The 17,931-nt window shown below is 38.6% G+C and overlaps 1 protein-coding gene across 1 annotated transcript in view; it reads right to left on the reverse strand.

The window, feature by feature from the left end:
- The window catches only part of LOC121314705 (integrin alpha-9-like), a 133,778-nt gene extending 116,716 nt beyond the window's left edge, over positions 1 to 17,062 (reverse strand). Inside the window, exons 1-3 of the mRNA XM_041248247.1 lie at positions 16,595 to 17,062; positions 13,924 to 14,051; positions 4,810 to 4,916 (exon numbers count right to left, since the gene is read on the reverse strand). Coding sequence (XP_041104181.1) covers positions 4,810 to 4,916; positions 13,924 to 14,051; positions 16,595 to 16,788 — 429 coding nt within the window. The 5' untranslated portion in view covers positions 16,789 to 17,062. The remainder of the gene's footprint in view (positions 1 to 4,809; positions 4,917 to 13,923; positions 14,052 to 16,594) is intronic.
- Between the last annotated feature and the right edge of the window lie 869 nt (positions 17,063 to 17,931).

Here is a 17,931-nt window from a genome sequence, read left to right on the forward strand (position 1 = left end):
TGTCAAAGTGACATTTTCATCAGCAGGAACAGAAACAGATTATTTGCATGGCAGTCAAAGAGCTATATTATTATGTTGTGGTTTGTGAATTTGGTCATTTATCAGACTTCAAGAAACAGAACTGTACATCCAGAATTGCGCTGGATGCTTAGAAATTGAAACCGATAGTAATGTAAAATAGAAAAACAGGCAACATGAAAGTATTTGAAGATAATCTCCTAAATTCCTAAATTCTGCCAGTTCTGAACATTATCTGGTGCCAAGTTCCAGATTGGCTAGGCAGCTGAGAGTGTAGCATGAAGACCCAGGAGAAAAGTCATATGGTTCCTGGATTAATAAAGCACAAGGTTAACGAGTCACTGTATCCAGACAGTACAAAAGAAGGGGTAAGGTATTTTGCAGCTTTTAGCAGGATCTGAATCTACTCCTAAAATAGTGGTCACACCTGGTATTTAGATATTTGTTTAATAGTTTGGAGATGGAATCTTTCCTGCAATGTGAAGAGCCTCAATTTGAAAAGAGGCACACAGCCTCTCTTGAGTCCGTTATGATCTGATGCAGTAAAACACATAGATGGAGCAAGGCAGGCACTCTCATTATCCCAGGCACAGCCTTGTGTGTCAGCACCATGACACGCAATCCACTATAAAATCACTCCAGAGATAAAGAAATGTGTTGAGAGAGGGGAACCAGGCCCAGCAACATGGGAGGAGAGGGAGACCATGCAGATGTACCCTTAGATAAAGTTACCACTGAGATAACATTATGAGACCAGCATTTTACCTTGAACAAACCCTAGCAGAACCTTTAAAAGCAATGGCAACACTTTGAAAAATATTTTGAGGTCAGAGACTGGTAACAATATGTTTATGTGTGTAACAGGTAGATGCTGAACGCAAACCGGTGAGCAAAAGATAGCGGTTAACGATGAGGCTTGGTATTGCCAAACAGAATTACATCATGGCACTGCACTAGCATTTCCTCCATTGACGCCATTGAGTCACAATTTAATATTAAAAATATTTAACTGAAAGAAAACGTAAAGAAACATTACAGAAACCCATTAGCCATCCAGACTGTGGAAAATCTCCTTGTTGGATTCGCTGGGAAAAAAGTAACTCCTCTAAACAGAAAGCTACATCATGACAGAGGATTACAGTGGGATAGGTTCCAGCTCTCTGTTGGCCAGACTGTTCACATCATTTACAGAAGGACTTTCTAGACTCTATTTACAGTTCTATTCTGTAATGCTGCTTAATTGAAGGGGAAACTGTGCCTCTTCGCCTTGGACAGTTTTTGTTTTGTTTTGTCTGTTTGTGCTGGGTTCCAAAACAGAATGATCCTTTTGCCTTACTCAGAGAAAATTAATGGAAAAGTACAAATCAATATATATATCATAGATATATAAGATATATATATATATAATATATATATATATATATATATATATATATATATATATATATATATATATATATATATATATATATATATATATAGATATATATATACACAGATATATATAGATAAATGGATGCCACTTTCCACCAAGCAATGTACAAATAAACACACATAAGTCACTCTGCTGGAGTGTAACTGGCTCTGTCATGTTGTTTACACAGACTTTAACCTACTTTTACAACATCCTGCCATCCGCTTATTTCAACATGTTATCTCACACCTCTGTCGAAGCTGGGCTGCCTGGAGAAGACTGAAGAAGCAGGACAAGATCAGTACAGACTGGCTGGGCCTGATCAGTCTGAAAAAAGTGTTCTGTCACACCTTTTCCAATTTCATTAGGAACGGGACCTACCTGTTTTTAGGTAAAACATTCCTAAATGAATACTGTGAAATGCTGGCAGTCAACTTAGATTACTGAACAGTTTAGAGCTATACAATAACCACCTGTTTATAATAGCATTGTTTATACAAAACTTCAATGAAAATATAAGTTATCCATAGTCTTCATATCGTAGACAATAGTTAGATATCAAAAAACAACAGGATGTGATACATTGTTTTTCAGCACTTAGGGCACTTTGATGTAATAATAAAAAAAAAGTATCCTGTTTGTTTTTTTGGTGTATTTGTGTACAGGGATAGACCATCAGAGCGAAGGACACTTTAGCTTTCACCTGCTTTTCATTTAATACATCACTCCGAGATACCTGTGCTTTGTGACTGAGCCGTATGCAATGTGAGCTGTCTGATAGTGAGTAACAACAGTTAATATAACGCTTTGCAACCTTGACAGAGTTGTGACCGGGATGCAGCAAAAGTGTTCAATTAATTAAATACAAATACCAACATAAAATGTTGACTTTAGGTAATACAGTAAATAAGTGGCAGAGCAGCATTCCACCACATCACAAGTACAGGAGTGACACTCCAGTCTGACCCAGCCCCACTACACCTCTGATTTTAGTATAGAACAGGACATGTTATGCTTGCATTACAGTTTATTTGACAACTGAAAAAAGTAGGGAGACCATTTTAAAACAGTTCAGTACAATACAGTCATATTTTAATATTGGTTTTCCAACATCCTAACTCATCGCCTCTTACTTCCTCCAAACCACTTCCAACCATTAGTTACGAAAGGCATTTCAATAAAAGCACTCACCTCATGATTGCATGAGACTCTCTAGTTTATAGACAAAGTTGATATAAATTAACACATGAATGTATATTCTAAATGGCAACAATAGCCCCTCAAACACATGGCATCATTCATAAACTGGCACTAAATTAAATATTACCGCAGCCAATCATACAGAGCTTGTCTTCATCCACCATCTCATCAAAATGGACAGTTAATCTAAAATGTTGACAGCTAATCAATAGCCAACTGAAATGGTAAACTGAAGCTGTGTCATGTACTGTACATTCCCACTGTGGTTACTCACAGACTACATTACATGCATGACATTAGCTCTCATCTGGAATCTGTAGCTGAGTGTGGTTATGTTGAGGGAGGAGGGCAGCTCCCTTTGTAGCACAGGCAGACTACGCGCCAAAAACCAATGAAATACCTGGGACTGTGGAATAAGCCAAGGAGATGTTGCAGGCTGATAACGGTCCAGGAGCGGCGCCACGCTTGGGCCCGAGGGGCACTGGGCCCACCCATTTTGTTCATGTAATCCACTGAGTCTAGGTCATCCTTGTGGTTCAAAAAGATATATCCGTCCCACCCACCCCAGTACCGTTGTTATGGTTATGAAAAAAAAGATTGCCGATTGGACGGCTGAAATATAAGCTCTTACGTCTTCGATACTATAATATCGAAATTACAGCGTGTCGGCAGCATACGTACAGGAACTTTTCTATCACTGCAAGGCACGCAAGCAACCAGCTTGTGCAGTTGCTGTTTGGTTATTGTTTTACATTCACAATTAGTGATCTAATTACCTACACAGGGCAGCAGTGTGGCGTAGTGGTTAGGGTTCTGGACTCCTAACTGGAGGGTCGAGGGACACTGCTGTTGTACCCTTGAGCAAGGTACTTTACTTCGATTGATCCAGTAAAAACCCAACTGTATAAATGGGTAATTGTATGTAAAAAATAATGTGATATCTTGTAACAATTGTAAATCACCCTGGATAAGAGCGTCTGCTAAGAAATATAATAATACAGAACGTTTAGTCAACTTTGCAGTAAACCAGAGCTATATTTGTGTCTTACGCATTAGCTATGTCCAGACAAATTTTGTAAAAAGAAAACGAACCGACGAATCAACAAATGCGCCAGTAATGTGAGTACCTACGTTTAATTTTATCAATTTGAATTTAGTTGACTGATGCAGCTGAGATGTATGTTATGCTCAACTCATGCCTCTATTCCCGTTTTGTTTTTCTTCCCATATAACTGACACTTTTCTAAAGCTCAAAGGGAAGTATTGACATTCATTTTTAGTCACTGCATGAGAGCTTTTTAAATTTAAGGTCACTTTGGGAAGTCGAATACACGTTTGAGAGCTTTTGTCAGAAACTCATTTTCTTTATGTGTGGTAATGACAGAAATTTGTGCTGCTATGCCTGCTGGTGGTAAATCGGATTTTCGACTGTAAATATAAGTAGATTTTTAAGGATTGTAACAGGCTGGCTGTAGTGGACGTCGGACCCAGAAGAACACAGACTCCAAACAGTGACTGGCGGATGAAACTGAGCCACGGCTCTCAGTATTTTAATAAATGATAAAACAAACAAAAGATTTAAACAAAGCACACAACACTGAAAATAAAGGGTGTATTGGCCAAATAGACAGACAAAACAGACGTGGACGAACCCAACAAACAAGTATCGTGTTGGAGCTTCCAGCACGCTGTAGCTGTAACTCTCCTCTCTCTCTCATCCGCTCTCCACTTCCCGAACACACAACCCGAGTAAGTGCTTCGTGCATCTATATATACAATTGTGCTGGGATTCAATTACCAATGAATTATTCACTTGAATCCCTCCACGTGAACTAATCTGTGTACTCCCGTGCCTAAAAAATAGGGTTGTGTTTATGACCATAGTTGTCTTGACAGCTGATCTAAAGTACTGACATTTGCACTTTGCAGTAAGAGCATGTATATTATTTTGTTCTCATGCTGGTAGTGGACCGTGGGAAAATCTTTAAACATTGAGGTGGCCTAAAAAAAAGTTGAGAACCACTGAGCTAGACCCACTGAATGAAACTAACGAGCTGTTAGCATCTGGTCACAATTAAGACTCTTACAGCTCTATAGTGCAGCATACTCCCAAAGAGAATGGATGAAGAGTATCTGACACTGCAATGAGAAGATGGGAAGAAAAAGTACCTACTTACCAGCACGCTCCCATTGGCTCTGTCCTGTCGAGCAAGGCTCACTCCCATCCACTCGTTTTCCCTGTCCCCCCTGCAGGTTTTACCACACGACGAACTCCGCTCATTACCTGGAAAGACATTCAATAAAGGCATCCTTAATCTCTGACTGTTGGTAACACTTTATTACAAATTAATACAAATGTAATAATAAAACAAAGTTCAATATTTATAACTATTCTTTACTGTTGTTAATAAAACCCATCAACAGCCCAGAACGGTTTCAGGAATATTGACATATATTTTATTAAAATAAAGTGTTTTGATTAGTTAAATCAGTTTTGCAAATAGATTATCATTCTTCACCACAGCTCTCTGCACTGAACCATGCTTTCACTGTTCTTTAGTACAGAGTGTTTTTTATTCCCACAATTTCAAAAACAACAACTGTTAGAACATAAGAAAGGTTACAAACAAGAGGACTTCATTCGGTTGTTAGTAGCTTATTGATCCTAGAATCTCATCAAGCAGCTTCCTGAAGGATGTCAGCTTCAACAACATTACTGGGGAGTTGATTCCAGACTCCCACAATTCTCTGTGTAAAAAAGTGCCTCCTATTTTCTATTCTGAATGTTCCTTTATCTAATCTCCATTTGTGACCCCTGGTCCTTGTTTCTTTTTTCAGAAAAAGTTCCCTGGGTCAACATTGTCAATATCACTTAGAATTTTGAATGCTTGAATCAGATTGCTACGTAGTCTTCTTTGTTCAAGACTGAATAGATTACATTTTTTTAGCCTGTCTGCATATGATATGTCTTTTAAACCCGGGATAATTCAGGTCACTCTTTGCACTCTTTCTACAGCAGCAATATCATTTTTGTAGCGAGGTGACCAGAACTGAATACAATATTCAAGATGAGGTCTTACTAATGCATTGTAAAGTTTTAACATTACTTCCCTTGATTTAAATTCAACACTTTTCACTATGTATCCAAGCACTTTGTTGGCTTTTTTATAGCTTCCCCACATTGTCTACATGAAGACATTTCTGAGTCAAACTCCTAGGTCTTTTTCATAGATTCCTCCTTCAATTTCAGTATCTCCCATATGGTATGTATAATGGACATTTTCATTGTCTGCGTGCAGCATCTTACACTATTCTATATTAAATGCCATTTGCCAAGTATCTGCCCAGTTTTGAATGCTGTCTAGATCATTTGTAATGACCTTTGCTGCTGCAACAGTGTTTGCCACTCCTCCTATTTTTCTGCAAATTTAACAAGTTTGCTTACTATACCAGAATCTAAGTAATTAATGTAGATTAGGAACAGCAGAGGACCTAACACTGATCCCCGTGGCACTCCACTTACCTCTATTCGTCTCTGTTTCATTCCTTCATAGTTTGCCATTTTAAAATTGTAAACCTTAGCCTTAGTCGTTACTTTTTGGGTTTTAAAAAGCACTTCAAAGGAGACCATGTTGTGATCTGAGTTTGCCAATGGTTCTCTGACCTCTGTTGTAGTTCTGTCTTCGTTATTTGAAAAGACTAAATCAAAGCATGCCTTGACAAACTGCGTTAGGAAGCTATCATTTGTCATTTCTACCATTTCAATTTCGGCTGTCATGTTATTCCGGATTTAACGTCTGGGTTTCAAGACTATTTTTGATGTATAGCGCTACCCCTCCTCCTCTTCTGTCCTGCCTGTCTTTCCTATATAGTGTATACCCACTAATAATACATTCGTCTCCATCACTCTCAGGTAACCAAGTTTCTGTAACACCTATCACATCGTAGTTACTTGCTAGTGCAGTAGCTTCAAGTTCTAATAATTTGTTTTTGAGACTTCTAGCATTTGGATAAATACATTTATCTAAATGCTAAACATATCAAAAGTGTTGTATTAAAGCTGTAGAATTCCGTCACACATTCTATGCACAGAATGAGAGTGATACACCAGATAAGATGTACTGGAATTTTGACACAAATGCTTTAATTGTCATTGGTTTATAAAATGTAACATATTGTATATTATGTGTGCAGTTTAAGAATTCTTGGCTCCAGTTCAAATAAACACATAAACCATTACAGGACATCAGCATCATATTTTACTTCTGTAACAACAGTCCTGCTAGGGCTGGCATAAATTAATGTTACATTTGAAAAGATATTGGTTTCTGCACTTGTAAACAGCAGAAACGTGTTTTTAAAGTCGACCAGCGACTGAACCAAACAGCTTGAAGCCTATCAAACCACTAGCAGTTCTGCCAATTGCTGGAAACTCAAATCTGTCACCTGTTTTATTTCACAGTTTTTCCGTAAACCTTATCCATCTTTGAGAGCTATATCATGGACACTCACTTTATTTTAGTTTTATATAAAGGTTTTGTTAATGTCCTTTTTTCAGTCGTGTCTGCATCAAGCATTTAGATAATCAATAGTGAATATCAAACATAGGTAGATGTAAAAATATGCTTTGCTCATAACAAAGTTTGTATGGATGTTTGTATATACTTTCTGGCAGTGAATCACCACATAATTCATTTATGTCTTAGCGTGTCTGCTGGCAACACAGATATGCTGAGAGATAAGTGCCTTAATGATTTTATCGAAATACAATTAAATGATTTCTTTGTTTAAACTACATTGAACTTAAAATAGGGTCGAACCTGACATCCTGAAAAAGGTTCAAGGGCCGCTTTGTTTTGGCTCAATGACATTTGATCCTGTGTCTATGTAATAGCATTACTGAAGCCCCTATTTAGAAATGCACTTGATTCCACTTCTTTTTTTTTTTTTGGATTAAAAGATTTCTGTAAAATCCATCTGGATGCTTCACAAATGTGTCTTTGTGTTTTCATGTTGACGCATTTGTTTTCTTTCTTCTCCTAGCAACACTTTTTTTCAGTTATTATTTGTGCGCAGCCCTTACACCCTGGGGTCCACTTAGTTTAAAGTTTTATGTGGTCTCAGTTGTATTTTTCTTTTCTCATTTCTTTGAATTTTTTTTTTTTTTTTTTTTTTTTTTTTAAATGCCGCACACTAGAAATACTAGATTTATGAAAAAAAAATAAATAAATCATCTCAACAAAGCCTTGTAGACTGTAAGGCAACTTTATATTATGGTGACTGTAGAACTGTAATTACTGCTATTTTAAGTACACAATTAAAATAATTTAAATCAATAGTTAATTAAAGACTTCTTAAAAATAATGAATTTGTAACTATGAGTAGAGTAATTACAGGCTTTACTGGCATCTAATTGATGCTACAGCTAGCCATTGTAAATTTGTATATAGATTGATTCTGCTGCACAGAATTAATTCAATTTTTTAGATAGACCACATACGCACAGGACTAAGACTCACCGCATATACTTATCCTGTCCGAGTGCCACTACAGCAGAAGATATCTGGTAAATCCACACGTGGGCATTTCTTTCACCATGTATTTGCACGAGTGAACTGTTAACTATGAACCTACAGTGGATGTGTATTAGCAATTCTACTACTGCAGCTAGCACTTGTTCTGTATTATTAGGCAACATGCCTTCGAACAAGCAGCAAGCCACAAGACCCCTGCTCCCCAAACTGCTGACAAGGTGCCCTTCCATCTTTTATATTGCTTCCCTCAGCGTCTGACCATGAAACTATTGACAATTTCAATCGTCTCATCAGTAATTCTTACTAACAGGGGTCTAAGCCAAACGCAAACTGTCAGTGAAGTTACAGTAACACTGAAATCAAATTTCGAAAAGAACTATATATTTAAAGTACTGTGTATTTTATTGAAAATATGGTTGTAAGTGAACTTTTAAAAAGTATACGTTGCAACTTGAAATCTGAACGTCCAATTCTGATCACAGGCATTTTTAACCCACAAAAGCAAGGCGTCCTCGACATCGGGGTATTAGAAAACTGGAAACACTGATGACTCGCACCCAAAGTTTTGTTGTTCTTGGTCCTGTGTTACTGGATCCCGGTTTTTTGAGAATGGTTTGCTGGGCTGTTGAAATCTGCAGAAACTTTCCTTTTCTTGTACGGTGGTGCATTATTGTCACAAAGACGGCTGAAGTGGGCAGCGTCAGAACCAGGAAAGGAATACACAAACACAGGACAGATGAATTGAAATGACGGGGATGCTTACTTGCACCAGTTTATTGTAAATAAAAAGTTTAACAAACACGAAAACACAGGACACGGCACTTCACGCCAAAATAAATATACAAACAAAAACAGACTAACACTTAACAAAACGGTGAGCAGATCGACAGACTAACAACACAGTGAGTTTAAACAAACAAGTATAGGAATTGATTCTAAACTCTATTTGGTTTCGCCTCCTCTCTCTCCCGTTCTCCACTCACCGAACACCCAACCCCAAGTGAATAAAACATGCATCTATATATACTGTTGTGCTGGGATTCAATTACTAATTAATTATTCACTTGAATCCCAGCACGTGAATTAATTATGTGCAACCTCGTGCTCACATATTAACTACTTTAAATGCACGTGAAGTGATGTACAATCCCGTGCCTAAATACAAATATGCATTTCTAAACACACGTGAAACACAGACCCATTTATATCCCGTGTACCAATGACTATACACCAACATTTAACACACCACACGCAACATATTTGTCACAATTATCCACTGGTTTCAACACTTCCACTTTTGTGCCCTGGTTTATGGAAATGACATAATGAGCGCCATGGCAACTAGAAATGCATCATAGGATCAGTGGTTCCAAAACAGCACTAAAATAGTGCTAATCTGGATGCACGTTAATACATTTCCCAATATCCTTTTACACTCAACTGTTCGAGATAGGACAATTTTATTTTTTGTTACCATTTTTTTTAAATGTAATAAATCAAAAAGAAATATAACAAATTAACAAAACTATATACCAAGGGACAAGAGCTCACAATACCCAAATATATAACAAAAGAGGAAACTACACACAGCGCTCATGCCATAACAAGGTCAGCTAGGGCAGCAGAGACAGAACCTCATGCCTCTACCATTGCTGGCCTTGCCCCATTCATCCTGGCTGTAGTCCACTCTAAATTAACAATATCCCTAAACATCCAGAGCCATGCGCTGGCCAGAGTTATATCTGTTGATATCCAAAGTTGCAACATTTACTTGTTAGCGACTGTTATGGCAACAAGTAAAGTTATATGCTGTTAAATCGAGATTAACCAATGAGTCATCATTAAGTTAACATAAACAAGGTTCAGTTACTAACTGTGAATCAGTCAATTTGATAACACCAAAGTTACATATGTAGCTCTAAAAAGTGGCAATGAGGGGACAGTCCCAGAAACATATGCATACCAGTGCCAGGTGTGGAAACTTTACAGATGTTACATGCCGAGATAATGTTCACTTGGAAATGACTGTACAGGGTTGCATAAGCTCTATGATGGCCTCCATCATCAAAGATGTCATCAAAAGTAAAAACGCCTCTGGATGACCAGGATGGAGGGTTGGGCTTCTGTTAAAAAATGGCATTTACTCCAAGTTGAAAATGATTTACAAAACCTGTGTATTTTTCACTACTATTCCACGTCCTCGACGAGTTAGGACTACATTTTAAGGATTTGTAGCTGTGAGGCAGCACAAAGGCCTCCCCCACATGTCGCCACGGAACAGCAGAGTCATGATCCAGCCAAGTACTCAATGACCTCAGTTGGAACGCCCAGTAGTAGAATTTCAAATGAAATTAGCTCTTTGAGAGTTGCAAGCTGTCCTCATGGATGTCTGCCTCACAATACATTTGGAAATCATAGAATGGACATCAAAATATTTGGGGGGGGGGGGGGGGGGGGACTAGGGGCAATATGAAGAACAACAAATGTATGTGTGTTAATACATTCATTGTAGTTGTTGCTATACTACCTTGTTAAGAGAATTGCACAGAGGGCCATCTTAAGTGATCAGCCTCGACCTCCATAAGAGTAGTAAAGTTGCTTTTACAAATCTAGTGTAGGAATACACCTGTTTACCTAAAGAAGTACAACATTTCTCTATAAGAACAACAGGGGGTAAAACCGTGCTCCTAGCAGCAGTATTCAAGGGCATCAAAATTGATTTAATCCAGTTGACTTTGTAACCTAACATCCTTTGAACTTTATCAAACAGGGTCAAGACACGGGAAACAGATTCTGATATGTTAGAGATATAAAAGATATAAAAGAATATCATCAGCATAGAGAGAAATTACATGTTTTGAGCCTTCAATTTCAATTGGAAAGATAATTGTACTGTGCCAAGGGCTCCAAAGAGAGAGTAATTAATAAGGGTGACAGCGAACATCCTTGCCCTGTCCCCCTTTCCAAAGCGAAGGGAGCTCGACTGCTGCCAGTTTGCACTAAAGCAAGTAGAGTACTATACAGAGTCTGCACCATACTAATACAACCATGACCAAAACCGAAGTGTTCTCAAACTAATCACAGGTTGACCCACTCCAGACGATTGAAAGCCTTTTGTGGACAAAAACTATACAAGCTGCAGAGTGAGTGTTGGTCGAATGAATTATGTGAAGCAAACAACGCATGCCAACTGTCCTTTCACAAAACCAGATTGGTCAAAATGGATTAGATTTCCTATCGTATCATTTGCCATCGCTATTAATGAGAGGTATAGGCCGATAGTTTGCGCATACAAGAGGGTTTTTGCCCTTTGTTACAGCAGCGATATCAATGCAGTTTTGTGATCTTTGTGAAAAGAGCCAGTTTTAATAGCATCATTTCAAAAGTCCTAAGTTCCTAGTAATAATTCTGGGGGAAGGCCATCTAGACCAGGCCTTACCTGTTTGCATTGACCTAATAGCATTGTTCAGTTCATCCAGTGTTATTGGGGCATCGAGCTGTTTACTAAGTTCAGCCTTCAGTTTGCTGGATTTCAAATTATCTAGGACATTTTTGCAGGAATAATGGTCGACTTGTATTTCAGATTCAAAAAGTCAAGGAATTGTGTACGTTTGATGGGAGAATTTAATCCCTGCACGTTCCAGGTGAAAATATTAATATCCGTCATTATAATGGTTACAGTAACATACAAAGAGACCTCTCCCCCACGAAAATACTCTAAAAAGCAAATCGTAGCAAGACATCTGGGTCTGACTTATAAAACAGTTTCCAATCTGAATATCATAAAAGGTGTGAGCTCTGCAACACACCATTGAAACAACAACAAATACAATTACAAAAAACGCAAAAGGATTTCAACATTGAAAGCCCCCCTGTTTTGGAAAAATTTAAAACTCTTTAGTGCTGTGACTTTCTAACAGTCATGCATCCCCAAGCTCAGACCCTGCTTACACACAGGCAACCCCCTGAGCCAACAGCTTCAGAACCAAGTTAAACTACTGTAGCCTCTTAATTAAATTAAAACATGTTTTCTCTCATTGTCAACACTATTTAAAGCAATATAATTGACTTTTAATTACATTTTAATTACAGTAGCAACAATAATAATAATACAATAACATGTAAGAACAAGCAAGGGAGAGAGGATACAATGAAATAAATATGCATAATTCAAAAAGTAAACAGTAAATCCAGGGTGATCCGTGACTGTGGTCGAAAACCGTGCTGGTCGATCGGCTGCTAGTCATACCATTAACATAAAAAAAAAGTTAATAAAATATAGCAAGACCATTCTTGATTTTAAGGAATCTAGTACTCCCAGTGGACTACTCTCAAATAAGGACCGTTGAAAAAGCTGCTGTAGCCACGGTCTCCATAGCAGGCTCAATGAAAGCCCCAGGAGGGTTGGACTGAATGTCAGCCATCACTGTTGTAGACGGGTCGGTAGAGATGCTTTGTTTTGGTTCTTCGGTTGCATGGGTAGAGGGCTAGTTCCCGGTTCCTCCCTGGGACTTCTTTTGCAGATTTAATAAAATAATGCTGGCCGCTGTGAACAACTTTGAGAGAAGCAGGATAGGCGAGCAAGTGTTTCAGTCCCATCGCCACCACCTGCTTCCTAATTGCTGCAAATTCTTGTCTCTTTTGAGCAGTTGCATTGCTGTGTTCACGGAAAAACAACAAATTACAGTGGTAGCCAAAACCAGCTATAAATATGGCAAGGTACTCTCCGGAATATAACTGAAGTCAAGGCGCTATGCAGTTTAGTTAACCTGTCCTGCATTTTCTGCACGCTATAGGGTGCTATCGGACTATTAACTGGTTTATCACCGATTACTACTGAAATACAGTATTTCACCAGCAGGTGTTACATGCTGAAGCACGTGAATACCAAAAGCAAAAAGCTTACATTGAGTTAAAGTCATTTTTATAATGTACTGCACAATTGCGGTAACACTTTGAACATGCCGAAGCCTACAGTATATCAAGAAGTTAAGCAATGTTTTTGCTGAAGAAATGGACAAATATATAGCATGCGACATCCCAAATGAAAATAATGATGGTGATATTATATTAATGAACCATAAAGGCAGTCAGTGGCTGCTCTGGACTAGAACTGCACAGATCAAAATAGGGGATAAGGAGGACCAGGCAGGAATTTTAACATAAGCTGCTTAATTGTAAAAAAATAAATGCATTGTTAAAATGTGTGTGCACATGAACTGTAAGCACAGCAAATAAATACTCCCACTTCTCATCTGATGTAAAAAAGTGTGTGTGTGTGTGTGTGTGTGTGTGTGTGTGTGTGTGTGTGTGTGTATTTATGCTGCCTACAGTAGTTGTAAGTACACATTCATCATTTATTTTCACTTACCGTGCAGCTGTGTGCACTGTTAAGACTGAGAAGTAATGAATGTCAACAACGCATTTCCCAAGGGGGACAAAAGTCTACATTGTACAGTAAAAATTTAAATTCAGGACTACAAACTAAGTACATGTTCAATCTTAATTATGCTTTCAATCTTAATCCTAACTGTTCTGGAGAGCTTTTTTAAATGCATGTTTTGCAAGATTTCTAAAATCTGTAAAGTCTCTCATTTCAGCGTCTGTCCTTCCATGCTGTATGTCAAGCAATGTGCCTGAGCAAGCACACACAGGCAGGTGGTAATGCTATTTGTAGACCTATGATGCAGTCTGGAATCTCCTACTTAAAATGCAGTGCTGTAAGTTGCATGCAGTAAGTAGCTATTAAGCACCAACCTCTGCCCATGTCCATCTCTGTGCACCTCTTCTCGGGGTTGCTGTCCACTCTGCATTTGAAGATGGCTCCTGGGGAACTCACTGAGACACTGAAGGTGGAGTTTGCTTTGGGGGCTCCTACTATGACCCTGCAGAAGGGGAGAAAAATAACCCAAAGGATTTATTTATTTAGACATGTTCGTACAACTAGGTTTCTTCACAGTATGATGCGTTTCAGTCCCTGCCAACACAATGCTTTACATACAGCATGCCTGTGGTTTCAGAACTGCATATCTCCGCCATGCGAGTGCGGAAACTGACAGGACTGGTGCTGCAAAGCCTGCTGAGTGTAAAAACAAAGTTGACTACTGCACAGCATTTCACCAAGTCAAAAGTGTCCAAACTTTTTGGGTAACAAAACAATGCCTATGACTAGTGGACTAGTGGGCATCAGTCTAAATATACTGAAAATGATAAACACAAATTGAATGAATTGTAAACCACTTCTGATTGTGTAATTTGCAAACATTTTAAAAATGATCTTAATAACTTGGATATGAATCTGGCTCAGTTATAGAAGTTTGGTGGTCTCAGCTCTCTATAGCTATATATGTGTGTATCTACGAATGAATGAACGATGAAGGGTGTAAAAGTCAGGATTTAGGTGTATTTGTGTGCATTAGTATTTTTGTACTAGCACACTGTAAATTTACGCCCAGTGTAACAGGTACAGAACACTATATGAAACATGCAAGACTCTGATCCTTTGCTAGACTCTTAGCACCTGTATGTATGTATACAGACAACCTTGTACTTGGCTTGATTCATTCGTCCTTCACAAAGACAAATCTGCCCGATTCCAGCCTTGCTGAAGCACCCCCAGACGAGTCCAATTTTCAGCTTTGCCCAACACCTCGTCGTCTAATGGTTAGACGGAGACCTGGAGAGGCCTACAAGCCACAGTGTCTCGCACCCACTGTGAAATGTGGTGGAGGATTGGTGATGATCTGGGGGTGCTTCAGCAAGGCTGGAATCGGGCAGCATTGGCATGAATCAAGCCAAGTACAAGGTTGTCCTGGAAGAAAACTTGCTTCCTTCTGCTCTGACAATGTTCCCCAACTCGGAGGATTGGTTTTTCCAGCAGGACAATGCTCCATGCCACACACCCAGGTCAATCAAGGTGTGGATGGAGGACCACCAGATCAAGACCCTGTCATGGCCAGCCCAATCTCCAGACCTGAACCCCATTGAAAACCTCTGGAATGTGATCAAGAGGACGATGGATGGTCACAAGCCATCAAACAAAGCCGAGCTGCTTGAATTTTTGCACCAGGAGTGGCATAAAGTCACCCAACATCAATGTGAAAGACTGGTGGAAAGCATGCCAAGATGCATGAAAGCTGTGCTTGAAAATCAGGGTTATGCCACCAAATATTGATTTCTGAATTCATCCTAAGTTAAAACATTAGTATTGTGTTGTTTAAAAATGAATATGAACTTATTTTCTTTGCATTATTTGAGGTCTGACAACACTGCATCTTTTTTGTTATTTTGACCAGTTGTCATTTTCTGCAAATAAATGCTCTAAATGACAATATTTTTATTTGGAATTTGGGAGAAATGTTGTCAGTAGTTTATAGAATAAAACAAAAATGTTCATTTTACCCAAACACATACCTATAAATAGTAAAAGCAGAGAAACTGATAATTTTGCAGTGGTCTCTTAATTTTTTCCAGGGCTGTATATAGCATATTCCTCTTCCATAATATAGTTCACTGCACCTAAAACAATATTGCTTAAGTGTTGTAAAGAGAGCCATAATGCTAAAATTGTACTCTACTGACTGGTTTTCCTACTACTTTAAAGGCTAGTTTCACAGACTTTGATTAGTTCTAATCGTGTATTTTCCTTGCTTAAATTAACAAGATTCAAGATTAGTGTAACCGGGTCTGTGAAACCAACCGAAAAGTCGTTTCAGTAGTTCAGGGTTAAAGGTCGTCTGCAAAACAATACAATTATGAATCTGAATCAAATTATGAAATTACTTGAACTTTTAAAAAGAGGCATGTGTGTTGTAATTGCAAACCGATTACAGCCACACACACAAACCTGAAAAACTGTTAAAAAACGACCGTAAAGACTTGAATTTCACCCCTAATCCAGCATTACAGCTCTAATGAAAAATAATTCCATATTTAATTCCTGGTTAGATTATATGACACCCATGTGCTGTGGCACTTGAACAATTTTATAGTGGGGGTGCTGAAAGCCATTGAACAAAAATGTAACCCCTATTTATGATGGAAGCCATACTACCGCACCCCCAGCACCCCTAGTTCCAGCGCCCTTACCCATGTGTTCTAATTTCGAATCCTACACACTTGTTTGAGCCTGTGTATCTGCCTTGTGTTAGTTTTAGCGTGTTGTTTGATTTGAACCGTTTTGAAACAAAGTTTTCATGAACATGTCGTTAAATAAATATACAGTTGCTTATTACAGTAGGATCTGTGAACAGCGTCAACCAGTAACTGCAGGCAAAACACTCGAAAAGGCTCCCTGGCTGTATCTGGAGTCTGTGCGTAACGGTAACGCATTGGAACATTAGTTTGTTATTAAGTAAAACTTTCGAAATTAACATGGTTTCTTAAATTTGATGTTGCTTCCCTCTACGGAATTTGTAAAGTAACTTACCATCTTGTATCACCATGGTAGTGCTCCAGGACGGAATATCCAAAAAATGTCCCTTTGGGTCCATGATAAACCACGGGATGGTCCAAGTCGATGTTGTAAGAATAAACCAAAGAAACAGAAAATAAAGCGACAAACACTTTTAACACGTCTTTTCTGTCTTTGAAGACCGTCCCAGCCATCTTAACACTATCCATCCCCGGAACCAAAATCAACACAAAAACAATTCAAGAAAACAAACCAAAAAGCAGTGCAAAAACAATTTACGCAAGAAACGGATGAAAGGAGACCTTATAAAAAAGAAAAAAAAACTGCTGAAACCAACAGAAAATCTTGAGAAGCAGTGAACAACTGACTGCTGAAATTGTTGCTATGTAGATTATTTTAAATCACTTTGTAAGGGATAAAGAAGCGGTCCAGAGTTTCACTGTGTATGTCTGCGTCTGCATAAGATGATGAAAACCGTGCCCTATTGCTTTTGGCAATTCCCCTACACAGCTTTCAGGGAGGGAGGATTTCACTGAGACTAGCATCCCGTTACAGGCATCAAATTCAGGTATCACCATAATGTGAACATGGGCGCCCTCTATGGGTTCACATGGTCGCCAGCAGAGTCGACAGACACCACTGTAGTATACTGTATAGTTAACAGATTCTATTATGATTATCTGTCTGGTGTACGTCTGCCCGCCGTTTTTTTCCCTCCACAAATATGCTGCAATAAAAAACGTATTCTACATAATAAACTGTTAGGTAAATGTTATGCAGTACTATTATATGATACTGTGTTTTGCAGTAAAACCTTTACGGGTTTGTACAGCAATGCCTTACACAATTGTCATCTATGAATTTGTATATATATATATATAAACTACAGTGCTACAACACTCACAGAGAATGTGGGCTCCCGGATAGCATGTTACTAAATATCTTGATATCCTGAATAAACAACTCTGAATGCTTTTGTTTAATCTAATAAATGCAAGTGATTTTAAGAAAGATTTGCTCTAATCAACATTTTGGCTGACGATTCAATCCAGAGAAGTTTAGATGGAAGCGTCCGTAACAAGCATGTTTTCCAAACAATTTGCGAGAGGTTGGCTTAAACTGGATTTTATTGCATGCCAGTCCAGCGTACAGACCGATTAAAAACAGATGAAAGTATGATCATATGAACATTCCTGCTTCCAGGGCATTGGGTATATGTTTCTTTCACCCAGGTCGACCCTGCTTCTTCAAAAAGCAGTGTGAAAATGCTTAGCCGACCCGCACCACACCCGAGTAGGCTCCAACCCGGCTTCAGCATGCCAGTGTGGCGGGAGCTTTAGACCTGTAGTTCT

This window comes from Polyodon spathula, chromosome 4 (genome assembly GCF_017654505.1).
Source record: "Polyodon spathula isolate WHYD16114869_AA chromosome 4, ASM1765450v1, whole genome shotgun sequence".
NCBI classification, from domain to species: Eukaryota; Metazoa; Chordata; class Actinopteri; order Acipenseriformes; family Polyodontidae; genus Polyodon; species Polyodon spathula.